This window comes from Podarcis erhardii (assembly GCF_964252035.2).
Source record: "Podarcis erhardii genome assembly, chromosome: 15".
NCBI classification, from domain to species: Eukaryota; Metazoa; Chordata; class Lepidosauria; order Squamata; family Lacertidae; genus Podarcis; species Podarcis erhardii.
In genome coordinates, this window is record NC_138505.1 from 13,071,139 (window position 1) to 13,094,894 (window position 23,756).

At 45.3% G+C, this 23,756-nt stretch overlaps 1 protein-coding gene across 13 annotated transcripts in view; it reads right to left on the bottom strand.

The window, feature by feature from the left end:
• The window catches only part of MARK2 (microtubule affinity regulating kinase 2), a 109,859-nt gene that overhangs the window by 71,201 nt on the left and 14,902 nt on the right, over positions 1-23,756 (bottom strand). Inside the window, exon 1 of one of the 13 annotated variants that reach the window (XM_081842918.1) lies at positions 10,306-10,449. The exons of the other annotated variants lie outside the window; for them this stretch is intronic. Within the exon in view, the coding sequence (XP_081699044.1) occupies positions 10,306-10,341 (36 nt within the window). The 5' untranslated portion in view covers positions 10,342-10,449. Of the gene's footprint in view, positions 1-10,305; positions 10,450-23,756 lie in introns of those variants that run through there. 13 annotated transcript variants of the gene reach the window in all.

Below are 23,756 nucleotides of genomic sequence, written 5' to 3' on the forward strand. Positions count from 1 at the left end.
AATGACACTGCCAGTCCTTGGAGATGGGGGCGGAGTGAGAGCCAGCTTGGCATTAGACTCTCATATGCGTTCCCAGAAAGGAGGATGTCCTCAATGGCTGGAGGCGGCTCCTTTGTAGGAGGCATTAGACTTGGGATATCCAGAGTCTTGTGGGCAGAACACTCTTCTAACAGTGTGTTCGGTCCCTCCCCAGGATCCAACTCTTCCCCTTCCAGCCCACTAGAGGCTTCCCCGGGCGGAACACTTTATGGGGTCCCAGCTCTTCTCCCCCAGTTCTCTAGGACCCTCTCCGGAGTCATCCAGCTCCAACTGCCTGATCTCCACCCATTCATTTTCTATGTCCCAACCATGGAACATATTCAAGGCCAGGTAATGTGGATTAAACACCATTTAAGCACTCTGCTGTACTAACTACCACAGCCGAATAAAGAGCTTGATCTCCCTTCAGCTAACTTGCACCTACTTTTCTGAGAACAGGTTGGAGTTCGAAAACAGGCAACACCCCCCCCAATCCACACACATATGCGCACGCACACGTGAGGATTATTAATTTTTTTGCATATGTTTTGAAGATGGCATCCACTCTTAGGCTAGTCAGTTCCTAGAGGGGATGGGAAGGGAACCTCTAAAATAAAAATATAACACCTCTGAGTGAAATCTGGCTGCAGGATACAGAATTCATAAGGACAGGTTACCTCAGGGACGGCAGGTTAAGCAGAGACAACTGTCTGGAATCTCTGTTGACTCACCCTGCATAATCAGTACCTCCTCGCCCAGGGCTCTGCTGCCAGAGGATAAGCAGCAAAGATATCCTCCCCAGCACTCCCCACCAGAGTGGCAACTCCCTATTTGTTCCACTCCTTTGTGCACAATTACCCCCCACCCCAGGGAGAGAGAGCTTCAAAGGCAGTAGCATCTCCACATCAACATGGGAAGATTCAAGCCTATAACTGAACTCAAAAGCAACACCAGGACATCCAAGCTGGGAGTTTCCTAAAACAAACAAACAAACAAACAAACACACACACAAACACACACACACACACACACACACACACCTGATACAGATAGGTAGCCGTGTTGGTCTGCCATAGTCAAAACAAAACAAATTCCTTCCAATAGCACCTTAAAGACCAACTAAGTCAGTTCTTGGTATGAGCTTTCGTGTGCATGCACACATTGGTGTATCTGAAGAAGCTCATACCAAGAACTGACTTAGTTGGTCTTTAAGGTGCTACTGGAAGGAATTTGTTTTGTTTTGACACACACCTGAGAAACTGTGTTGCAGTTTAGACCAAGGGGCAGGAAGTCCCTGTGTGAAAACCTCACTTGTCCACAGAATCATTGGCTCAATTTAGAGGTAATGCCAAACCAGTTTGGTGCTACTATGAGAACAAGCCTGGGAGGAGCCTCAGGATTGCTTAAACAGTTCCTTCCCAGTTACAGCTACGTCAGAGTATGCTGTTATAGCCAAACCAGCAAACTACAGCTTGCGTTTGCCCTGAAGGTCAGGATTCAAACCCTGGTTTGCAACACAAGCACAAACCAGAGTTTATCAGTTTGAACACAACAGCAAATTGTGGTTTGAAGATTAAGCAAAAATGAATAAGAGCAGGCAAAGGGAGAAGGGAGGGTGAGAGTCTGAGGCTCTTTTCAGGTTCATTTTCATATCACCAAACCATAATTTGTTATTATGTTCAAAACTATGGTCTCAGCCTCAGCCCTCCAACTGTATTACATATGGTATATATGCAATATACTGGTGCATGAGAAGCGTTATTAAATCAGGTTAGATCACTGGTTGCTCATTCTATCCCAATATTGCCTGATCTAATTGGCAGCAGTTCTCCAGGATCTTCTGCTTAAGCTGGCCCCCAATCCTACCGAAAGTATGAGAACCTGTGTGCCAAATGTCCCATGTTTAAAGCAGGTAAGTCTACCACAGAGCTAAGGCCCACCCCAAATAGTAAAACTGCTCTAGTGCTGAAAGGATCACTGAGAAACATATTAAGTGCTCTGAGCATTTGATGTGTGCTATATAACGCAGGTGGCGCTGTGGGTTAAAGCCTCAGCGCCTAGGACTTGCCGATCGAAAGGTCGGCGGTTCGAATCCCTGCGGCGGGGTGCGCTCCCGCTGCTCGGTCCCAGCGCCTGCCAACCTAGCAGTTCGAAAGCACCTCCGGGTGCAAGTAGATAAATAGGGACCGCTTACCAGCGGGAAGGTAAACGGCGTTTCCGTGTGCGGCTCTGGCTCTGGCTCTGGCCAGAGCAGCTTCGTCACGCTGGCCACGTGACCCGGAAGTGTCTCCGGACAGCGCTGGCCCCTGGCCTCTTAAGTGAGATGGGCGCACAACCCCAGAGTCTGTTAAGACTGGCCCGTACGGGCAGGGGTACCTTTACCTTTACCTTTACCTTTATATAACAAATGCCTGAAAGCATTCTGGTTGGAATTTTACAGATGGCCCCTGATATTTTTGGGTAAGTTGTTCCCAGGCTTTGCTGTCCTTCAGGACACTCCTGCTGCCCTTTTTTTGACCCAAAAACTGTTGGTGTTGTGACTTTATTCCCCCATCACCAGTAGCCTGGCAATATGCCCGTAAGGCTCAACCCCTTTGTTTGGGTACAGGCCTAGAGACCTCTGGTGTTTTCATACAAGGCCAAAAGGAATGAATGCTTCTAAGCTGGGGGCAGGGGGGAGCCCAACTAGGCACCAGTTCAAGCCATCATATTTATAGCTGTGCACACTGTTACTTCTGTGGTTAAGTGGTTCTACGTTTAAGCTGGCAAGACCCTAATACTGTAGAAATTAACTGAGAAGAAAGAGGGGGGTGGGGGAGACATGGACAACTTCGTATGAGCCACAAGATTAACTGCACACCAGGCCGCTTGCCAGCTCTGCAGTTCTTCCTTGGATCGCAGCAAACAGAGACAGCAGCAAATCTGACTTTCTCTCTCTTTCTGGCACCTCCATGGATGCTGTGGGCTGCTAAAAGTAACTAGCCTTGCAAACAGGTCTGCAAAAGTGATTAGTCCACACATTTTCAGTAGAGTGCTTGTCCATACATGTGTGTCAGTCGTTTGTGCCTGTAAAGCAGGGACAGGGAACCTGTGGCCTTCCAGATCTTGCTGGACTACAAGTCCCATCATCCCCCGACAGTTGGCTGTCTGGGACGGACGGGAGCTTAAGTCTAGAAACATCTGAAGTGCCACAGGTTTCCCACTCCTGTCCTAAACAGAATTTGCTTGTGAATGTTTATTTATTCTGTCCCAAATTCCATCTTACAATTTCCCAAGGGCTGGGGCAAGTTACAACAGTAATAAAAAGAGTCAGACTATACAGACCACCTCATTAAACTTAGTCCATACCTGCTTACTGCTGACTGTTTAATGCCAGCCCAAATAAGAAAGCTGCATAGCTGTTCTGGAAAGTATTTATAGGCAGGCTTGTAGAAGGAGAAGGTTCTACAGTCATAGCTGTGGCCCACCAACTTTGCCTCTCAATGTGTCCTTGTTGTTTGAATGTGGGACAATCAAGGAGACACTATTGAGCTAAAAATTAAATGTTGCAGAATAGAACAACCAAACAGCATGAAAGCAAGGCAGACACGCAGTGAAATTCAAGCAGACACCCTTGTAGCCCAGAAAGGAACCCAGCAATCCAATAATCTAGGTTCCAAATGATTACCAGTGAGACAATATTGAGATCAACAATGAAATTGTACTAATTGACCTGATGAAAATCAAATTCAGCTGGTTAAACAGAAGACAGCTCAAGTGAGACTATCACTCCAAAGCTGGCTTAAGCTGTTCTCTCTAAGTGCTCAACAGTGCACTTAGAAGGAAAGAGTACTGGCAGAAGAACTGGGCCCTGAAATCAATGGGGAGCAATGACTGTCTGTGAAGGGCAACCGCCCTCATGATGCCCAAAGAGAAGCTCTTTCCAGTTCCTCTCAAATGGCTGATTTCACCTTCTCTGTTGCAATGACAATGATTAACGTGCATCTTTAAAAATGGATGGTGGAATTCTCCAGGAAGAGACTTGAAGTACAAGTGCAGTTACAAAACTGTTAGGGGTCAGAGTCTCTCTGTCTCTCTCTTAAGGCAGGCATTATCTGCCTACTAAACTCTGGGTTTTTAGCACCTTCAGCTCTTGAGTACCAGAACAAAGGATAGAACCCTAAAATAGTTGCTCTTGGAAATTCCTAGTAACTTCCATAACACCATGGCTCAGTGGCACATGACTTCTAGCATGTATGGACACAGGGTCACTCTCTAGCAACTCCACTGAAATGAGTCGGGTAGCAGGTAACGAAGAAGACCCCCCCACCTGATATGTTGTACAGCTGCTGCCAGTCAAAGAAGACAATGCTAGACTAGATGGACGACAGTTTCATTAAGTCTGAGCTAACCTTGGAGCACATGCCCAGCCTTACCCAGCTGTGCCTCCTAGCAGTTTCATGATAATGCATCTTGCAGACAGAAACATATTTGGTGCACTGCAGACACCACATACCTTGGGATGCTCCAAAAGTATCTCTGCTCACCATCTCACTGTGAAGCCAAGCCAAGCAGGCTTTATGCTGCAATTCCAGGGACTCTCCACAGAGCCAAGCACAATTAGGAAGCAGGCCAAAAAAATAAAAAAATCCAAGTCCAAAAAAGAGAGTCACGCAGCAGGGTGTGCCAGAGAATAGATTCAGTGGCTTCCAGTTGTTTATAGCTCTCAGGAAAAGCAGCCTCATTATTCCCCATTAACGCTCCAAGGCATGGAACCACAACTGCCCCATCTGCCATCCAGACACGGACACAAACACACACACCATGGTATCTGGGACACAAGACAAATGCTTTTCCATGCTGCACAGAACAGGAGCAACAAGGTGCTCTGCTAGAAGGTGCCTGCACAGTAATTAGTACCAACGAGACACAAGGAAATGAGACAGGCTGTGTACCACTGAGGTTTTCAATTGGTAGCACTGCTTTTTGCTACCAGCACAGGGCAGCATCTAAGAATCTAAGCCAGAGCATCCTGTGTTCAAATCCATCCTCTGACATAAATAGATTAGGCAGCTTGGGAAGCTGCTAGCTCTCAGTCCCACCAATGGGATGAGAAACAGGTTTCATCAGGTATGTGATGCTTTTTTAAAAAAGGTATTCACACACAACCCACTACAGCAACACACATACACATATTATTAAAAGTTATATCAAATATGCATTCACTAACTTCGGCAGATAAGGCCTCTCATCTACACTGTCCACAGCCCCAAAGTCATCTGTGCTATTCAGTCACATTTCGGCAACAATCTCCAGCCTTCTGCCAGGACGCCTTTAACTGGCCAAAAGATTTGCAGTATCTCAAAGTCTGACACCAGTACTCTACTTAAAGATAAGAGCCACTCATGAGCCAGAGTGAGCATGCTCTGGGGCAACTTGTTTACAAGGCAAAGGAGTGCCAAAAAACCCTCACTTGGGAGGCATCTGGGTAGGTGATGTAAAATGAGCCATGACCCTTCCTTAAACTCCATCTTATATGAAATACCCATATTTTCACCACCACGTCATGGTCATCACAGAATATGACACTGCTGCAGAGCTCTCCTGGTCAGCGTGAGCCTGTGACCTTCGAGTCCCTGCTAACAGCAGCAGCAAAAGTTGTTGAGAAGCAAAACATGTCACTGTAGATAATGTGGTCGGGAGTAAAGAATGCTAGCCAAGCAATAGAGAGAACTCAAGAGGCTTCAGAATTAACCCACTCATGATTTCTCCACTAAAAATAAAATAAAAGCTAATGCCATTTGACTCTCTTTTAAGGAGGACATCCCTGGCGCTTGTGGTTATGGAGAAAACATCGTCAGCCCCACATGAATATTTCAAATTCTTAAGTGCCAGCAACAATTTCTTTTAGATGCCCAGGCAACCATGAGCCTGGAAAGCTTCCAACCTCGGTCTCTGCCTTCAGTAGTCTGCACAGCTCATTGCTTCCCCTCTCTCACAGCTACCGTTTCCACTTCACCCTATGTGCCATCAACTGTCCTTTCCATCCCAAATGGTCACACACGTCCTTTCTTTCTAGGCTCAGCCATATTGTCCTCTTCAACTCCATTTCAAACTGCTCCCTGGAAGGCTGCCAGGAGGAAAAAAATGTCCAGCCCCCCCCCCCAACCTTATACGGGCGATGAGCATGGGCAGATCAAACTTCAGTTTAACTCTCACGCGAACACACCACTCCTATGCCCTCAAGGGTATACAGATGGGCTCCTTCCTTCTCGGTCAAGCATGACAGCGTCACAGCAGCTGATGTGAAGCATTCGTGAGAGAGAACAGCTCTATTCCACCAGTTTTCAAGAAATTCTTACCTTTTCTGCACCAGGCAATGTGGAAACACACACCTCTGCACAGAGCAGCAGAAGATTCTGGGGCATGCTCTATGGCATTCCACTCCCTTCATGTGGGGCCTCCTTGTACAATCCTTGACTGAACACCCAACTCCTATACAAACCACGTTTGCATGCAACCCTAGACCAAGGTTTAGGGTTATGTAGATGAGACTCAACTAACACAAGCAATGCATAGCCCCAGAGTACTCCTTGCCTCCTCTCAGATGGCTGGAAGACTTCTGCTGAGTTTCCTTTCAGTTTTTAAAGAACCTCAAGCTTGGCCTTATCTTTGTACCAGGAATTTAAAACCCAAACCAGCTTCATAACCCATGGTTTGAAGTTGGCTTGTTATAGAAAAAAATCTTACTGGTGTTTGCTTTAAACCAGAGGTCAGCAACCTAGGGCACATGGGTCAGAAGAAGTCCGCGGAGGTCGTTTGACCGGCCCATGAGCCACCTCTGAACTCAGTTGCCAGCTCGCACGCTGTGCTAAACTGGCGCAGCGCGGGGACTCGCTTATGCAGCACTGAATATCACGTCTTCACATGCACAGATGCTGAAAATCACATCTGCACAGATGCAGACGCTGAAAATTGCATCTGTGCATGCACAGGCACCGAAAATTGCGGGCGGAAGCGATCCAACCAAGGAGGGATCTCTGTGGGACCGAACTGGCCCAGGCAAGATAAACCTTGCTGACCCCTGCTTTAAACCTTGGAACCAAACATGACACCAATAATCTTTATATGACACCAATAAAAAGAAAAACAAAACTCAGCAGAAATCCTCCTCCTGAAGGAGGCAACACACAAGCCCAATGCTTTGCTTGAGCTCATCCATGTAGTGCCACCAAACCATGGTAACATGAGAATGCAGCCACTGCTGCTGGACTCCTGCAATGGTGGAAATGCTGTCTTTCAAAGAAGTTGACCATCTATTCCTGATTTTCTCACTGAGGATGCACAGTATCATGCAGAAGGCTACTGATGGCTACTAGCCATGATGACTATGCTCTGCTTCCATGGTTGGAGGCAGTTGCTGGAAACAGCAGGAGGGGAGAGTGCTTTCGTGCTCGGATCCTGCTTGCGGGTTTCCCATAGGCATCTGGTTGGCCACTGTGGGAACAGGATGCTGGACCAGATGGGCCACTGGCCATATTTGAGCAGGCTCTTCTTATGTTCATATGAATACTGCCACTTTCAACCACATTTAACATGGGGATGGAAAACAGCAGTACACGGCTATAACACATCCAAGATCAATATCAAAATATGACCTGGAACATAGGAAAGTACCTTACAGAGAGTTCATTGGTTCATCTAGCTCAGTACTGCCTGGTTTACAATGATGGGCAGTGACTCTCCAGGGTTCAAGGCAAGAGCCATTTTCCATTCTTACCAAAGATGCTGGAGATTGGACTGGGATCTTTTGCATGTGACAAACATGCCGTGTTTGAAATTTCCATTGTTCTAGGTGCATTTTGCGACAGGGAATTTCATTAGTGCACGCAGTTTCTGAGCTCTGGGCGCAGTACTGTGCCTAAGATATCAGATTAAAACTGCAGAGTGGAAGGAAAAAAGTGTTCCTAGACATTCCGTTGTAGTGCCCATAACCTAGGTCTAAGGTGCTATTTAGCTCCTAGCTTTCATATCTCAGTTTCTAACACTGCAAACATGTTCCATCACTGAGCCAATGGGATATGTTGTTCCCCATAGCAAATGATAAAGGAACGTAAATAAGTACCTGAGGAGTATTTCTAAACTTTCTGGGCAGATAGCATGCAGTATCTGGGGCCTTGTGACACTTCGAAGTATTTTTTTTTAAAATGAAGAACAGCATACACCAGACAGGAAGTCATGAAGAGTTCCTGAATCAAAGGCTTAAACGCTGAAACGAAAGTAACAACCAGGTAGCCGGACATAAAAAGGTAATTTGCTTATGATACACAGGCCAATGAGTTGTGCTATATTCGCCACTCACGTACAAGGTAAGACAGGGATCCCACTAATATTTAAGAGCATCTGAATTTACAATTCAGCAATTGTACAAGCAAATTGTTCGAGCCCTCTGAACAAATTCTCTTCTTAAAGTTGTAAACTAAAATGTGGAAGAATTTCAGGTCTTAAATAATTTTTTTAAAAACTTTGTCATAGAATCAGAAATCCCAAGTGCCAAAACATCCACAAACAAGAGAGTGTGGTGCAACCAATGAGTTGGACCAAGAAAGCTGCCTTATACAGAGTCAGGCCACTGGTTTGTCTAGCTCAGTATCGTCTACACTAACTGGCAGCAGCTCTCCAGGGAGTGTTTCCCAACCGTATCTAGAGACTGCTCCTGGGGACCTTCTGCGTGGAAACATAGGCTCAAGTTACATATTCTCAGCCTCAGTTCCCATCTCTAAACAGGGAATTCTGGCATACTACTCAGTAATGTTGAAGACAAACAACACCGGTTTTGTAAATTAAAAAGTGCTCATTTTAAAAATGTAGCAATTTGGGTTTCCTTTGCATTTGGTTCCATATTTGTGACCTTTTGGCATTCTGAGACAAATATGTGCTTGGAACCCTGAGGACTAGGGACACAATTTAAAAAAGAAATCAAGTAAGCTGGAAGCTTTCTAACAAGACCTCCTGCCAGCTAATGGAGCCATTTCAGGAATCACCAGTGGTCCAGAGATACCTCAGAACATTCTTTTTTTAAAAAAATTAAACAAGAGTACTTCTGCTCCCCCCACTCGTCAAAGTTTTCTACTATGCCAAGGAGGAAATGGGCAATGAAATGTTTGAAGATTATTCAGTGACACCAAAATAAACCCCAGGCACCTCTGTTTTGCTGGCCGGGCTGTAGTGCACATGCCATCAATAAAAATAGCTGAGGTATAAAAGGAACCATTAATAGCAGGACTGCCCAGACACACACATTAGACGGCTCCAGCTTCTTGATTTAGAGATCTGTGTACAAGATTCCAGGGTTCATTCAAGTTTTTCACCCAACAAGTCTGTATTCTACAATTCTGCCCAGGAGTATTGACTCCTGAGACCCCCAATTTCAATTGATTGTCAATTTTAACGCTTTTGCAAACAAACAAAAGCAGCAAGTTTATAGTCCTCAATGTTGCAGAGATACCTGAAAACAAAGAGTGTCAACCCCAGCCCCCAACACCCCCCCGCAATGTTCAGAAGCAGTGTTTCTGTGCCCATTGCTACCTGTCCCCACCATTTATGACATGCAGGTGTGCCCCCACCCCTCCAAACACCACTATGGTCCCTGTCCACTTGTTTACACCCCTCTTTTGCCACGGGAATATTCACTAGTGTTTCAAAACTTGCAAGTCACACTCCAAATTTCAGGTTCTGAATAAAGCACTGTAAAATTGGCATGTTTTCTTGAACGGGAAAAGAAAGAAAACAAAGCCAAGTTGGATACATGTTCACTACTCCTCAAAGGGCTGCATAACCGTGCTTAAACAAATGACTTTCCCAGCAGAAAACCTGCCTCCAAGTGCAAATAGCCGATCCAAAAAAATAAACGCAAGAGAGGGAGAAAAAGATGACTCTGTTTTTACTGGGCTTTCAAGTAAAAGCTTCAAATATCACTTATGGGAAGGTAAAGAGTTCCAACCAAACAACAGGAGTTAACATGATTTAAACAACAATTTAAAGAGAGAGAGGTAGAGAAACAGAACCACAAAGACTGTCTCTCCATCAAGCCTGGGTAATCATCACCATCATCAATTGTGCTCTCCCCCCAATGAACAGAGGCTGGAGGCTCCCAAGGCACCTCCCTGCTTTCCCCCAAAGGCTCTCAAGAGTAGTTATGAGAGTGACAAGCGCAGCTTAAGATGCCACACATACACCCCCCCCCACCCAGAACACCGGGATTGTGGTTGGCTGCTCAGCTCCCTCCCCCTCCTGCCCGGTACTCACAAGCCCATTAATTCTCTTCCATATCGCGGCCGTCATGGGGAGCTGTTAGACAGGCTAGCTGCCACTTCTCATGGGCCAGCAATTCCTGTTTGTCCTACTCCTTGCAAGGGAACCGAAAGGTTACTTCCCTGTGTATGGCACTAGCCCCGCCTCTTCCTCCCTCCCAGACTAGCGGGAGGGAGGAGGGAGGGAGGTGCAGGGTGGATGGGGAGGGGAGAGATTTGTTGGCATTTTAGAGAAAGCTTCCTGCTGTTTGGCAGCACACATCTAACTCAGATGTGCTGTGAGATATCTGGGGAACATACAGAAAGCTACACACAGGAAAACCTGAAAGCCCATAACAGTTATTTCCCCTCTGCACTCCAACCCGCCCCCCCACACACACACACACGAGAGGGGGAGGGAGGGGAAACTGGCTTGCTTCCAGAAACTTAACATACCTTGACACAAGTAATTCAGCGAGACGAAGACGCAGCTGGGAAATATCATGAGAAGGAGAGAGTTGATATTGCAGTGGTAAAACAGGATGCAGGAGAAGTTTAGCAGGGCCGGGAGTGCCACAGAAAAACAATTGTGCGAAGGAGGGGAAGTAATAGCAGAGTATTTTTTCAAAGGGGAGAAAAACAAGCAGGTGGGGGGGGGAATCAAAGGTTGTGGAAAGGTTCACTGGGACAAAATCCATTGCACTGATGGATTACTTTTATGGAGAGGAGAACAGGGAAAGTGCAAACTGGTTATTCTTAACATGATCTCCAAGCAGCTTTTGCTGTCATTGACCATTTTATCCTTCTGAGTCGACTTAGTGGGATGGGTACTGGAGGCACTGTTCTATGGTGCTTCAGATTCTATATCCAGGGTTGGTTTCAGGTATTACCACTGAGTGATTGTCTCCCCCCCCCCGGGGTGCCACAGGGTGGCATCTTGTCCCAAATCTACATGAAGCCTTTGGAAGTGGTCATCAGGAAATCTGGGGTGAGGTGTGAACACCTGGCTGATAATACTCAGCTCTGCAACATCTGGATCAGTAGAGGCCATGCAAGCTCTGAATCAGAATGGAGGGTCACTTTTCAGGGGTGTTGTAAGAATTACATTACTGTATATATGTGGAGCAATAAAAAATTAAAAAGCACATTGTAAACAAACTAAGGTTTTCTCCTCATCTATTCCACATGCGTGAATAGCCCACCATAAGTAATAGGTTGCTTCCCACATTGTCCTTGACTGCAACAATCAACCCCACTTTGAGGTGGGTAGCCAGATAGCAGGAGCAGGATTATTACAACAGCCGATCTAAAAACCAAATGTGGCTCAAGTTAAAAAGATGCCATTAAAAAAAGAGGGGAGAAATAGCTCATAAAGGTCTTCTCAAGTGAGGGAAGCCTACCTCCCTTGCTAATTGCATTCCAGCAAGTTGAAAAAAATACACTTGTTTCAGTGCTGCATAAACTAGCATTGTTTCTATTTTGAATTGCAATTTTAATTATTGTTTCAGGTTTTATTTGAAACCCAAAAGAGGGGAGTAAGGAAGGAGGTGCCAAGACTGAAATCCAGATAGAAATGTAGATAAAGCCACTCACCTGTGGTAAGTAAAAATTGCCCCCAGGGGAGCAGGGAGGAAAGTTTAAAATCAGGTGAGAATCGATTTCCCCCACTTTTCCTGCATAGCTTACCTACCCATGCAGACCCATTATTTCTTTTCCTATTATGAAGTTATTGAGAAGATTGTATTCCTCATGCACTGAAACTGGGGTTTCCCCCTGGTCTGTTTTACTAAGCCATCTTTGTCTTGAGGCAGCCGCCTTCTCATAGAATTGTAGAGTTCTAGGGACCCCGAGGGTCCCCTAGCCCACCCTCCTGCAATGCAGGAATCTTTCTGCCCAACACAGAGCGCAAACCCACAACCCTGAGATTTAGAGTCTCATGCTCTACCAACTGAGCTAAAATCTATCTTTCATAATAGGAAAGCATATAAAAAGACATGAAAAAATAAATAAGTAAAAATGGTCAGTGTCATTTATATCCTCTCTTCAAGATTCAAAATAAATTTAAAGCAAATGACAGTGTCTACAATTCCTGAGAAGTTAGAAAACATTCTGGCCGCCTTCTCTAGCATTTCCATACAGTTAAAATGGAGTCCAGTATGTAACAAAAGGCTCTCAGTTTCCTAAAGGATTCTTTTCCTGTTTTTAATCTGTCCCATAATCTTTTCTAGTAAGTCATTTGTATATTAATACCCACAGCCATGGGGCACCTCCATTACAGGTAGCTTACACCCACTTCCCAGCCTCTTTATATGGAGCACCATAATGTGAATGATAATTAAGGGAGGGGTAGTGAAAAAGAAACAACTGCCATAGGGCAACAGACTTTGCCAGATCTCCCCCTACCCCTGCACCCACCATGCTACTTTTGCTGGGTTGGAGAGAGCTGGTTAAAGAGCTGTATAATCCAAGCCTAGAAGCCAGAGAAAAGAGCATTCTTTACAGATCAGCTTAAACAGCTGGCAGCAGGGGGAAGGGTTGGGACCTAAAGAAAAGATTGCAGGCGAGTGGGGTGGGTTTGCATGGCTCCAATTTAATTCCACTAAAGTTCCGGATGGTGGGAAAGAGCTCTCTGCATCCACAGAGGCTGTGTCAGTGACTTGCTACAGACACAAATCAAACTTATTTATTCATCTGATATTTTTATACACTGCCCCTTTCAGCAAATCTTCCAGGACGGCATGCAAAAGCAAGTCAAAAATACTAAATAAAAATTTATATTAAATTGTAGTGTGTCTAAATAACAACCTAAAAAGTCTGTGAGATTTATCTTTTTTAAATCCGTGCCTGATACCAAAAGACAATAATGCTGGTGCCAGGAATGCCTCTTCAGGTAGGGAATTCCATAAGCCAGGTTCTGTTTATTTTATTTTATTTTAACAACAATAATTCTTATTATTCATTTCCATACCGCTTTATATTTTTAGGAAAAAATCTGAAAGTGGTTTACAACACATTAAAACATCAAATAAAACAATCCAGAATAAAACATTACTGAAGAAAGTCAAACATAAACTATACAATCAAAGCAACATAACCAACAGGAAACAAACATTTCAAAATAAAACATTATAGAGAAGTCAACGCAGCAAAGTTAACAACAAAAAACCCCTAAAACATTTCAAAAGGAAACATTACCAAAGGAAGACAAATATAAAATGAACAGTTAAAACAGCATAATTAACAAGAGAATAAAATATTATTATAAACATAGAACACAGACTTTATTCCACTTTTCACCACATCAGGGTCTTAAAGCAGCTTCTAGGCCCCCATCCTTGAGAAGCCAACCTTGCCCCCAGTTTGCAGACAGAACAGGAGGACGTCTGCAAGACATATGGGGTAAGGAGGTGGGAGGTGTGGGTGTGTTCATAAACCCAAATATCTGCACACTTTCAAAGGAAACAGAGGCTGGGCAACCAAGTCTCCTGGACTGTAATGCAGCAACTGGAAGAAGATGAAGCAAGACAGTTTGACACTGCTTCCTTGGTCCAGACACACCAAACAAAACGTGAGGAGAAATCAAGTCACTTTAGGATCTTGTACATCCGAGCATCCAGGATGGTTACTGGAAGGGAGCATGAGGGAGGGGTCCTGCCTCTGCTTGTACATTTTGTTTTGGAGGGTATTGTGTTTTGACACACCTCCTTAGACCTAAGTTTCTGCAGGTATTCCATGAGGTCCCCCTCTCCCTCCAGCTGGCAACCATCCCTTAACCATGCTTGTTTCAATACAGGGCCTTTAAGAACACCTGGAAGTGGAGGATAAAGTGGATCCAAATACGGAAGCCTTTGGCAAAGGTCCTGGTGGGTGGATGCAGACACTTAGCTCTGTTGCTGGCCAGTCTTCAAAGCCTGTACCATGTAATGTGACACTGAACTCTGTGCCCTCTGCCTGTCCGTCTTGTTTTGTATAAAGGGCTCAGCTGCACTTCCACTCCATTTCTGTCCTTCCCCTACCCCAGGGGTCTGCAACCTTTAAGACAAAAAGAGCCACTTGGACCCGTTTCCGAAGGGAAAAAAAACTGGGAGCCGCAAAACTCGTCATTCTAAAAATAACTTTTTGATTATTTCTTTGTTTGACCCCTCAGAATTACTCCTCCTCATAGAAATAAACGTCAAATTAACAAGTTACCTTTTTGTGTGTGTGTGTTCTTCACTCCCCTTCAAAACAGTGACCAGCGTACATGCCCCCTTTCAATGCAGTGACCAGCGTACATGCCCCTTACAATGTAGTGGGCGGGCGGGCGGGAAGGTGACGTCGGGATGGTGCGTGACTAACGCACGCACCGCCCCCATGCGACGTCACAGTCAGTACAGCGCCCGCCACAGTGGGGAGTGTTGGGGCGCACAATGCGCCTCCTCCCCTCGCTAGTATCCGCCCCGGAGCCGTGGCAAAGGTGTAAAAGAGCCACATGCGGCTCCGGAGCCGCAGGTTGCAGACCCCTGCCCTACCCCAACCAAGGAGAGAAAAAGGTCTCCAAATCAAGCAGGGAGAACATGCTGCTATGGTTCTCTTCCAAACAACAAAAATAACACCCAAAACTATTTAGAAGCACCAGTCACATTGCCCCTAGTTCAGGAACCCTGAGTGAAAAGTTTCAACTCCCAGCTAGACAGCTACTAACTAGAAGGGGGGGAAATCACTACTTTTGAAGAAAGAGAGATGTGGGTGGGGTGGCGGTGCAGAAAGAGACCAAATAAGTAATTGGTGAAGGGGAAATTTCAAGCTGCCCATCCAAGCATGCAAACAAAGTCGTAGGCTAAGGAAATACCTTCAAAACTGAGCCATGTCGTGTTAATCTCTGCTGATGGATCTAGATGGCTCAGGGCAAACAGGTAGCACAAATAACAAAGATTTTTTTAAAAAGCAAGACGAAAGCACCCAATGGCTGGACTGACAGACAAGTTTTGAGATGTGTTCTCTCTTTATCAAAGGAAATTCTGCCACTGCTTCTAACATTTCCTAAAGAGCTAACTCACTCTATTCAAGGTGCAAGCAGCAGAAAGAACACTAAATTTGGGTTCAGATCCATAGTCAGCCATAAAGCTCACTGGGTGACTTTGGGCCAGTCACTATCTCTCAACCTAGCCTACCTCAGAGGGCAAGAGCAGTATGCCACCCAGAGATCCTTCAAAAGAAAGTCAAAACAAAAACGGTAATATATAATAAATGGAAGCAGTGCTCAGCTTCAAAGGAGTTGAAGCTTCTGAGAAGCCCTACCATCTGCCCAGGGATTTTTTAAAAATGAAGGTGTTTGCACAGTTCTCTGGAAGCAGCAGCTGCAACTGGCAACCCTCGTTTTGTACAAAGTCACGTTGCAGGATGCAAGAAGGGAGGGGGGGTTGAAAGTCTGGTTACATCTACATTCTGTCCCCATTTTTAAGAGCACAGAGGGTTGGTTATTACTAGGGCTATCAGTCAATTAAGTTTCTTCTTTGTATTTTAAATTGGGAGAGAGCCCTGGCAATTAATTAATTGGTAATTAGTCAACCAACCAACTGATACTAATATGAGCAATCCTTTAAAATCTGCATTTGAGGAAAAAGTAGTTCCGAGGGAAATTGTATGCCTTCTTGAGGCAGCCAACTCCAACCTGGTACCCTACATATGCTTAAGACAAATTCCACCATCCCCAACCACTGGCCAAACTACATGTAAATGATCAGTGGAGTGGAGGGTACCAGGCTGAAGCAGGCTGTTTCAAGTTGATGCACTCATACATCCTAGCCCACATCACTGTAGAGAAGGCAACAGAGAATAAAAAATGAAGAATCCTTCTAAGATGGTCTGTGCTATCTGCAGCTTTTCGAAGTACATATATTAAAAAATCTGCAAACCAGTTAACTAGGGCTCCTTTTTAGTAGCCATAAAAGATAATAATAGGAAAACAACTTGTGTGACCTGTGAGATGGTTTTCCATCTAAACCAGTATTACCTGCCCTGACTGGCAATGGCTCTCCAGGGTCTCAGGCAGAGAAGGGTCTTTCCCATCACCTACTACCTGAAATTATTTTAACTGCAGATGCTAGATTCCACACTGAGAAAGGGGGCCTAATTTTATCTGCAGGAACCTCCAGAAGAATTTAGTTAACAAGTGTAGTAGCACAGGCCTGCACAGGTTTGGTGCAGAGCCAATGTGTACATGCCCTGGTCATTGCCTGTACTACCTACTCTATCTGGTAGGGGCTCTCCAGAGTTCCAGTCCTGTCTGGAGATGCCAGATTGAAACTGGAGCCATCTGCATACAAAGAAAATAATTGTACAGACAACCCCCCATTTACACTGGAGTTACATTCACCAGCACCACACATTCTGCGTATATTTGAAATGCCGCTGAAAAAGCCTGCAAACACCCCCATTCCGCCCCACCCACTTTTGCAACGTGTGCACACATTGAACATGCATAAAGGGGGGTTTGCCTGTACTACCAAGTCAGAGGTGGGCAACCTTTCAGTCCTGCTTGCAGTTCAGATTCTGTTTTCATTATTCCACTGGATTTCTTCATTGGCCAATTATGAATGACCACCTGCAGAACATCTGGGGACCTCTTTTTAGAAGAATCATCACTGAAATTTGAACATTCTCCCTCATTCACTACCTTTCAAAGTGGGTTTATTAATTCATCGGATGTGCACCAGAAATAACGCTTGCGCATGCGCACAAGCTATTTCCAGTGCTCCTCCCCAGGCCACGTTCCCTCTTTCCCAGCCACACCCCACACCACCCCTGCTTCACACCCCAAGTCATAGAATCATGGAACTGCAGAGTTGGAAGCGACCATCTAGTCCAACCCCTTGCAATGAAAGAATATGCAGCTGTCCCATACTGGGATTGAACCTGCAACCTTGGTGTTATCAGCACCACGCTCTAACTCACTGAGCTATCCAGTGTGAAAAGGAACTCTGATTGTACCTTTAGGTTGTTTGCATGGATTGACAGACATGTGTGAAGGAGTGGGGGGGGACTGTCCACTAAGCAAAAGTAAGAATTGCCTTGGTTGCTCCAACAATTTTTGCCCCTGGCTCCACCTACCACTGGCTTGTGGCCCTTAAAAGTTTGCCCAGAGGAGAATGTGGCCCTCTGGCTGAAAGACATCCCTCACCCCTGGAATAAAGGATTAGCCTTGGCTCAGTAGACAAGTGACAGAACTATGGTGGGTGTGTAGAGGAGGGGAGAGAATGGCTGCATATGGAGATGCTACGTGTTCTAAAAAGTGGTTCAAGTACTTATTTTGAACGGAACTAGTGGTACACTTGCTGAGAAATGTTGGCCAGCACTGGTTTAAAAGGATTGTGTTTCTTTGTTTCATAGCTTGTACAGAAAAAAAACACAAGTCTCTCTGGTACAGTACTATGAAATCAATGCTGTAAAGTAATTGACCATATATAACCAGCCTGTTGGCCAAGTCTCCTCCCCCCACAACTCTTTTTGGACCAGTTAAATAGTAAACCTCCTGAAAAAAATCTTTTGTAAATATCCGCTCAACTCCCTCTGAACCTACGGTTCTTTTGAGCATCTGTCTCCCCGCTGCCCCCCTTTCCGTTGTTGCTTAATCAGTTCCACTACAATGTCCCACTGTCCGGCACACAATGGAGTCAGCCCAAACAGTAGCTAAAGAGTTTGCTGCTCTATTTGACGCAAGCTCTGGTTTCCAGTGGACTGTGAAGCTACTCTTTTTTTTTTGGCGGGGGGGGGGGGACACAGCCACGGCAATATAAGCTTCCAAAATGCTGAACAGGAAAAGCAGAAGAGCAAAGGGGGAACTCTGCATGCTCAAGTTAATAGGAGTCTACTGAACATGTAATGGTCAATGGGGTGGGGGAGAGAGACAGCTTATTTAAAATATTTCTCTCTCATCTTTCCAGGAGGAACAGGACTGCTCATAGTCAACCTCAGCACAATCCATCATGGTAAAGTTACACTTTCAGGGATAGCCAATGTGGTTCCCTTCAAATGTTGCTACACTACACCTTCCATGATCCCCAACAACTAGCCGTGCTGGCTGGGGCTGATGGGAGTTGGAGCGCAATTACAGCTAGAGGAAACCACTTTGGCTACCCTTGTACTTATAATAATATAAGAAGGCTCTTTATACAAAGTCAGTCCAGAGGTCCTCTAGTCAAGCACTGCTTCTTCTGATTGACAGTGGTTTTCCAGTGTTTCAGGAACATAAAGGCCTTTCCCAGCTTTACCATCTTTTAACTGGACTGAGCCTGTGATACAGGGTGGAAATCCCCACCCCCAATAAAACGTTCCATTTCATAGTTCAGTAGTAGCAATGAATGGGTGTCAACTGTGAATATAGTATCAGGAAAGTCTCGCCATTTCAAAACTGCAATTGTTTTTCAGTGGTTAACTCTCTGAAGTATGCAAGTCAGCATATTATGCATTATTTGGGTTGATAAAACGTATTTAGCACCTCTGTCTTTTTTTGTAAATTTAAATGTTAATGTTACAGAAATTTATGTCATTGTCTTTATACTTTTAAAAGTATCCCAATAAAAATGACCACATAGCATTACACTTCAAGTTCATTAAGAGTGCTTTTATTTTCACCCCTCCAATATTCCAGGTCAAATGTGGTACTGTATACGGGAATAAAAACTGTCATGTATACTATATGATGTACCTTGCAGACGTACTCTTGTGCTGGCTGAGGCTGGTGGGAGCTGGAGAGCTGAGTCTTTAATCTCTCTAGTGAAGACAGTTTCAGAACTAGAAAACAAGAACTGGTCTCCTGATTCAGTAGAGGGCAGTGTCATATGCTCATATCCAAAAGGCAGAATGGCACCTCCCCTTTGGGCCTTCACGCCATTTCAAACAACACTGTATTTTAAGTCCCTCCTGCTCACTAAGGCCAAAGACACTACTGTGACAACAAGGCAGAGGCGCTACCAAGGAACAAGCTTCAAGAGCAATTGCTTCTGCAGTTAAAGAAAGAAACTTGACAGGGAACAGGTTATTAGGATAGTCATAAACTGAAGCAACAGACCACAAGAGGTTTCCTTTCCTCAGCTTATTTGCTAAGGGAGGGCCAGCCCAGAGCCTAATCAATTAGTATCCATCTCTCCATCTGACATGATCAGAGTAATTAAGGTAAAGATTCCCCCCTCCTGCCGCCACCTCCTGGGGAATTCATATTGCACTGAAGTACTGCTAAGCAGAGCCTGTTAAAGGAAGCGTTCATAATCAACATCTAATGGGCCATCTCATAGGAACATAGGGAGCTGCTTTACACTTAGCCTATCTAAGCTCAGTATTGTCTACACCAGGGGCCAGCAACTTTTTTCAGCCGTGGGCCAGTCCACCGTCCCTCAGACCATGTGGTGGGCTGGACTACCTTTGGGGGGGGGAATAAACGAATTCCTATGCCCCACAAATAACCCAGAGATGCATTTTAAATAGAAGCACACATTCTACTCATGTAAAAACACGCTGATTCCCGGACTGTCCGCGGGCCGGAATGAGAAGGCGATTGGGCCACATCCGGCCCCTGGGCCTTACGTTGCCTACCCCTGGTCTACACTGACTAGTGGTGGTTCGCTACGAATTCACGCAGGGACTTCTCCTAGTCTCACATGGAGATGCCATGAGGCATTAATCGGGGGCTTTGTGCATGGAAAAAGGATGCTCTACCAGTGAGCTGCAGCCCTTCCTTAAAGGGAAGTTGGAACCAGAAAAAAATTGCCAAGCTAACTGGATGAAGCTCAGGTGCTTGGTTGTTTTTTTTCAACCCTTTGCTGCTATTTGTGGAGGCAAGATTTCTACTTTAAAAAAAAAAAATACATTGCCAGTAGCAGATAGTGATAGGTAGCCCTTCCAAACTTGCCATGTAACACACCATAAATTATCTCTAGAGCCAACAGGCACCTCCAGACTGATGCAGAAGTACTTTTCAAAGCAAGAGAGCTGCCCCTGGTTTGCACAGCCCTTCAGAATATTGCTAGCAAGCTAGCAGAATGCATGTGGTAGTTCTGGGGGTTGAAAGCAGGAGTTGGAGGAAGCTGAAGGCACAGAAGCTGTACTGGCTCCATTCCCCAAACCAGCTGACCTTCCTCCTTCCAGGTTCCCAAGTCTTAGGGTAGGAACAAAAGCATTAACACAGGCAGAAAGCATAGCTAGAAGTGAGAGGCAAAACTGGAGGAAGAGAAGGGGCTAAAGGCAGGCAAGATCCAGAGGCCAGATGTGAAGCAGATTCTGTTCGACTTCCAAGGTACGACTGTATAAGAATAGCATACTAATTAATTTAAAAGTTCTGAGTGCTGACAAAATATCTTTTTCAATGCCTGGGCATCTCAAATGGGTGGGGCAGCTGGCTCAGGAAGCCACATAACCTCACTTTGGGTTGACATGAAGCGTATCCTTATAGCAATAAAGGAAACTGTATGTTGAAAGGGGATGTTGCTTAGCTTTTGCTAAAGCTCTTGTACCAATGCTATATTTGGATTTCTTCACACCTCTAGGATCTCTCAAATCTGAAGCTGTTTTTTTGTACCAAGTTGGCATTTCTCTTAAACATTTATATACAACCATAGAGACGAATGGGGCCTTGTAGGCCATTAAATCTAACACGGTTTCACGCAGGAAATCCAGGAGACAACAAAAGGTCATTCATCCTTTAGCTGAGCCCACCCAACCCTGTAGGGAATCATTGTCAAACTGCTTTTACCATGAATAATGTTCTCTTAATGTTCAATCAAAATATACCCTCCTGCATCTTAAGCCTATTACATCTAGCCCTGTTTTCTGGAGCAGCAAGAACAAATCTTTTGCCCTCTTATACATGACAGCCCTTCAGCTATTTGAATAATACAATCATTTCCCAACCCACTCAGTTAGACTCTGGGGGGAATGTATAGATCTTGAAAGATATTAAGATGCCATCCTATATAATCCATAAACCCTACCAGATAAGGGTATTTCAGTGACCCTGTAGGTCATTTTACCACCAGTGGTCACCAGTCTATGCCTGCTTAAAAGTCAAGTCTTTGCCACTTGTCAAAAGGAAGCAGTGAAGAAGCTTAGCATGCTTCTCCAGCCTGGCTACTGCACAAAGGTGAACATGTACATATAGTGAACCAACCACTTTTGCTTCTGGCTCTACCTCACCACTGTCATATGGTGCCCCCAGGTTGTCCAGAAGGGAATGCAGCCTTTAGATTGGAAAAAGGTTCTCCATCCTAAACCACCTAAACAATGGGAAATTACTTCCTGTAGTGAATAGTACAGGACAGTGGCGTAGCATGGGGGGTGCAGGGGGGGCCGGCCGCACCGGGCGCAACATCTGGGGGTTAGGGTTAGGGGGCGCAAATCCATGGGTTAGGGGGCGCAAATTACTTGCCTTGCCCCGGGTGCTGACAACCCACGCTACGCCACTGGTACAGGAATAGTCAGCTTTAGTCTCATCTTACATAGAGATAGTACAACTTGGCTTATGTAAGAGGCAGAAAGGCACTGTGGGCACATTTCATGTCAGAAGATGTGCAGGTGAAAGAATCCCTGCTTGGCATCTGCTGTGATGTTGGTTTATGAATTGATGTCACTTCACAAGAAAGATTGTGTGAGTGAAACACACTCTGCTGGTCTGTTTATAAGGGCTGCTCTTCTGTCAGTATCTCAACATTTATAGTCAGGCCAGGAAGAGCCAACCAGATACAGACAGAGCCATGAAGAACTCCTAACACTATTCATTCATTTAATTTATACCCCATCCTTCCTCCCCAAAGTAGTCCGGGATGGCATCTTCTCCCATCCCCTTTGAAGTCTCAAGAGGCTCACCAGCATACAGACTCAGTTTAAGTTGCTGCTGATCCTGGCACAACTTTTGCCTGCCCTCTGTTCACTGTACAGGATTCTACAGTCATCTCAGTTTGGGCAGAGTCTATGGCTCAGTGGTAGAGTATCTGCTTTGCATTCAGAAGGCTCCAAGTTCAATCCCCAGAATCTTCAGCTAAATGAGTCAGGTAGCAGGTGTTGAGAAAGAACTGTCTCTGCCTGAGACGTTAGAGGGTTACAACCAGTCAGTATGGACCAGGGACAGCCAACCTAGTGCCCCTTCCAGATGTTACTGGACTGCCAACTCCCACCAGCCCCAGTCACTATGGACAATGAGTATGGGCTGATGAGATAGTCCAGCAATGTCTGGAGAGCACCAAGTCAGCGACCCTTGTGGCTAATCTCTGGCATGCCAGTTGTTGCTGATCTACAGACAATCGTCGACCTGGTCTATGGTAGCTTCCTGTCTCCTATGCATTCTCAAAAAGGCATCTCTTTCCCACAGCTACTGAAGACACTACTGGAAAGATGTGGTTCACCAGTCTAAAATAAATTTCTGTTAACATGCCAGTTCCGGCGAAAAGCCCTTCAAGTCTTACTACAACAACAACATTAACATTCAGTTATCCAAGGACTGCAAGATGACCAGAAAGAAAAATCGGAAAGAGTTAAGAGAAAGTGAGTCATCTCACTCTAAGTTTGCCAAGCAGAGGTTAAGTGCAAGAAAGCGGGGGGGGGGGGGAGCGCAACCTGAATTGCTGCTCCCCACTTAAATGCTTAAAATTTTTGCAGCTTTAAACAAGCTGAGTACTGTAATGCCACTGATGAGTAAACTGTCCACCCAGAGCCAGAGCAGGTGAACCATTGGATCTGGGAAGGGAATTTGCCAACAGAGGTGTTCAAGACTCAGGCGGCTGTTCACCTAAGTACGTATCAGCAGGCATTTGACATGCTTTTACAGCCTCCACCATCAAACCAAGACACACATACCCCAAGCAGACCCTCTGCTAACCCCCTTCCACCTTAGACACTGACACCTCCCCTCAACAGAACTACAGTGGTACCTCGGGTTAAGAACTTAATTTGTTCCAGAGGTCCGTTCTTAACCTGAGCTACTACTTTAGCTAATGGGGCCTCCCACTGCCGCCGCACCACCGCCGCACAATTTCTGTTCTCATCCTGAAGCAAAGTTCTTAACCTGAGGTACTATTTCTGGGTTAGTGGCGTCTGTAACCTGAAGCGTCTGTAATGGAACATGCAGAGAGGAGGAGTCTGTTCAACTCAAGGAATAGGTTAATAAAATGAGCCGAAAGGCTCAACCAATGAGTGTGACCACATCCTATACATACAGCACTTGGGGAGTGCATGAAGGTGAACTGTGACAGCTCTTCAGATATTCAAAGACCTTTTTGTGTCTCCCCTTTATCTCTTCTCCAGGTTAAAAAAATCCCAGCTCCCCACTACTGTTCCTCACAGGATGTTTCCAGGTGCTTCACCATCCTAGCTGCCCTCCTCTGGCTCCTGTTTGTGCAATCTCTCCTTTGACACTGGAAAACATTTAGAATTACATTCTGAAGAGAGCTGGTGTGGCATAGTGGCTTAGAGAACTAGCTGTAAACAGAGAAGGTCACC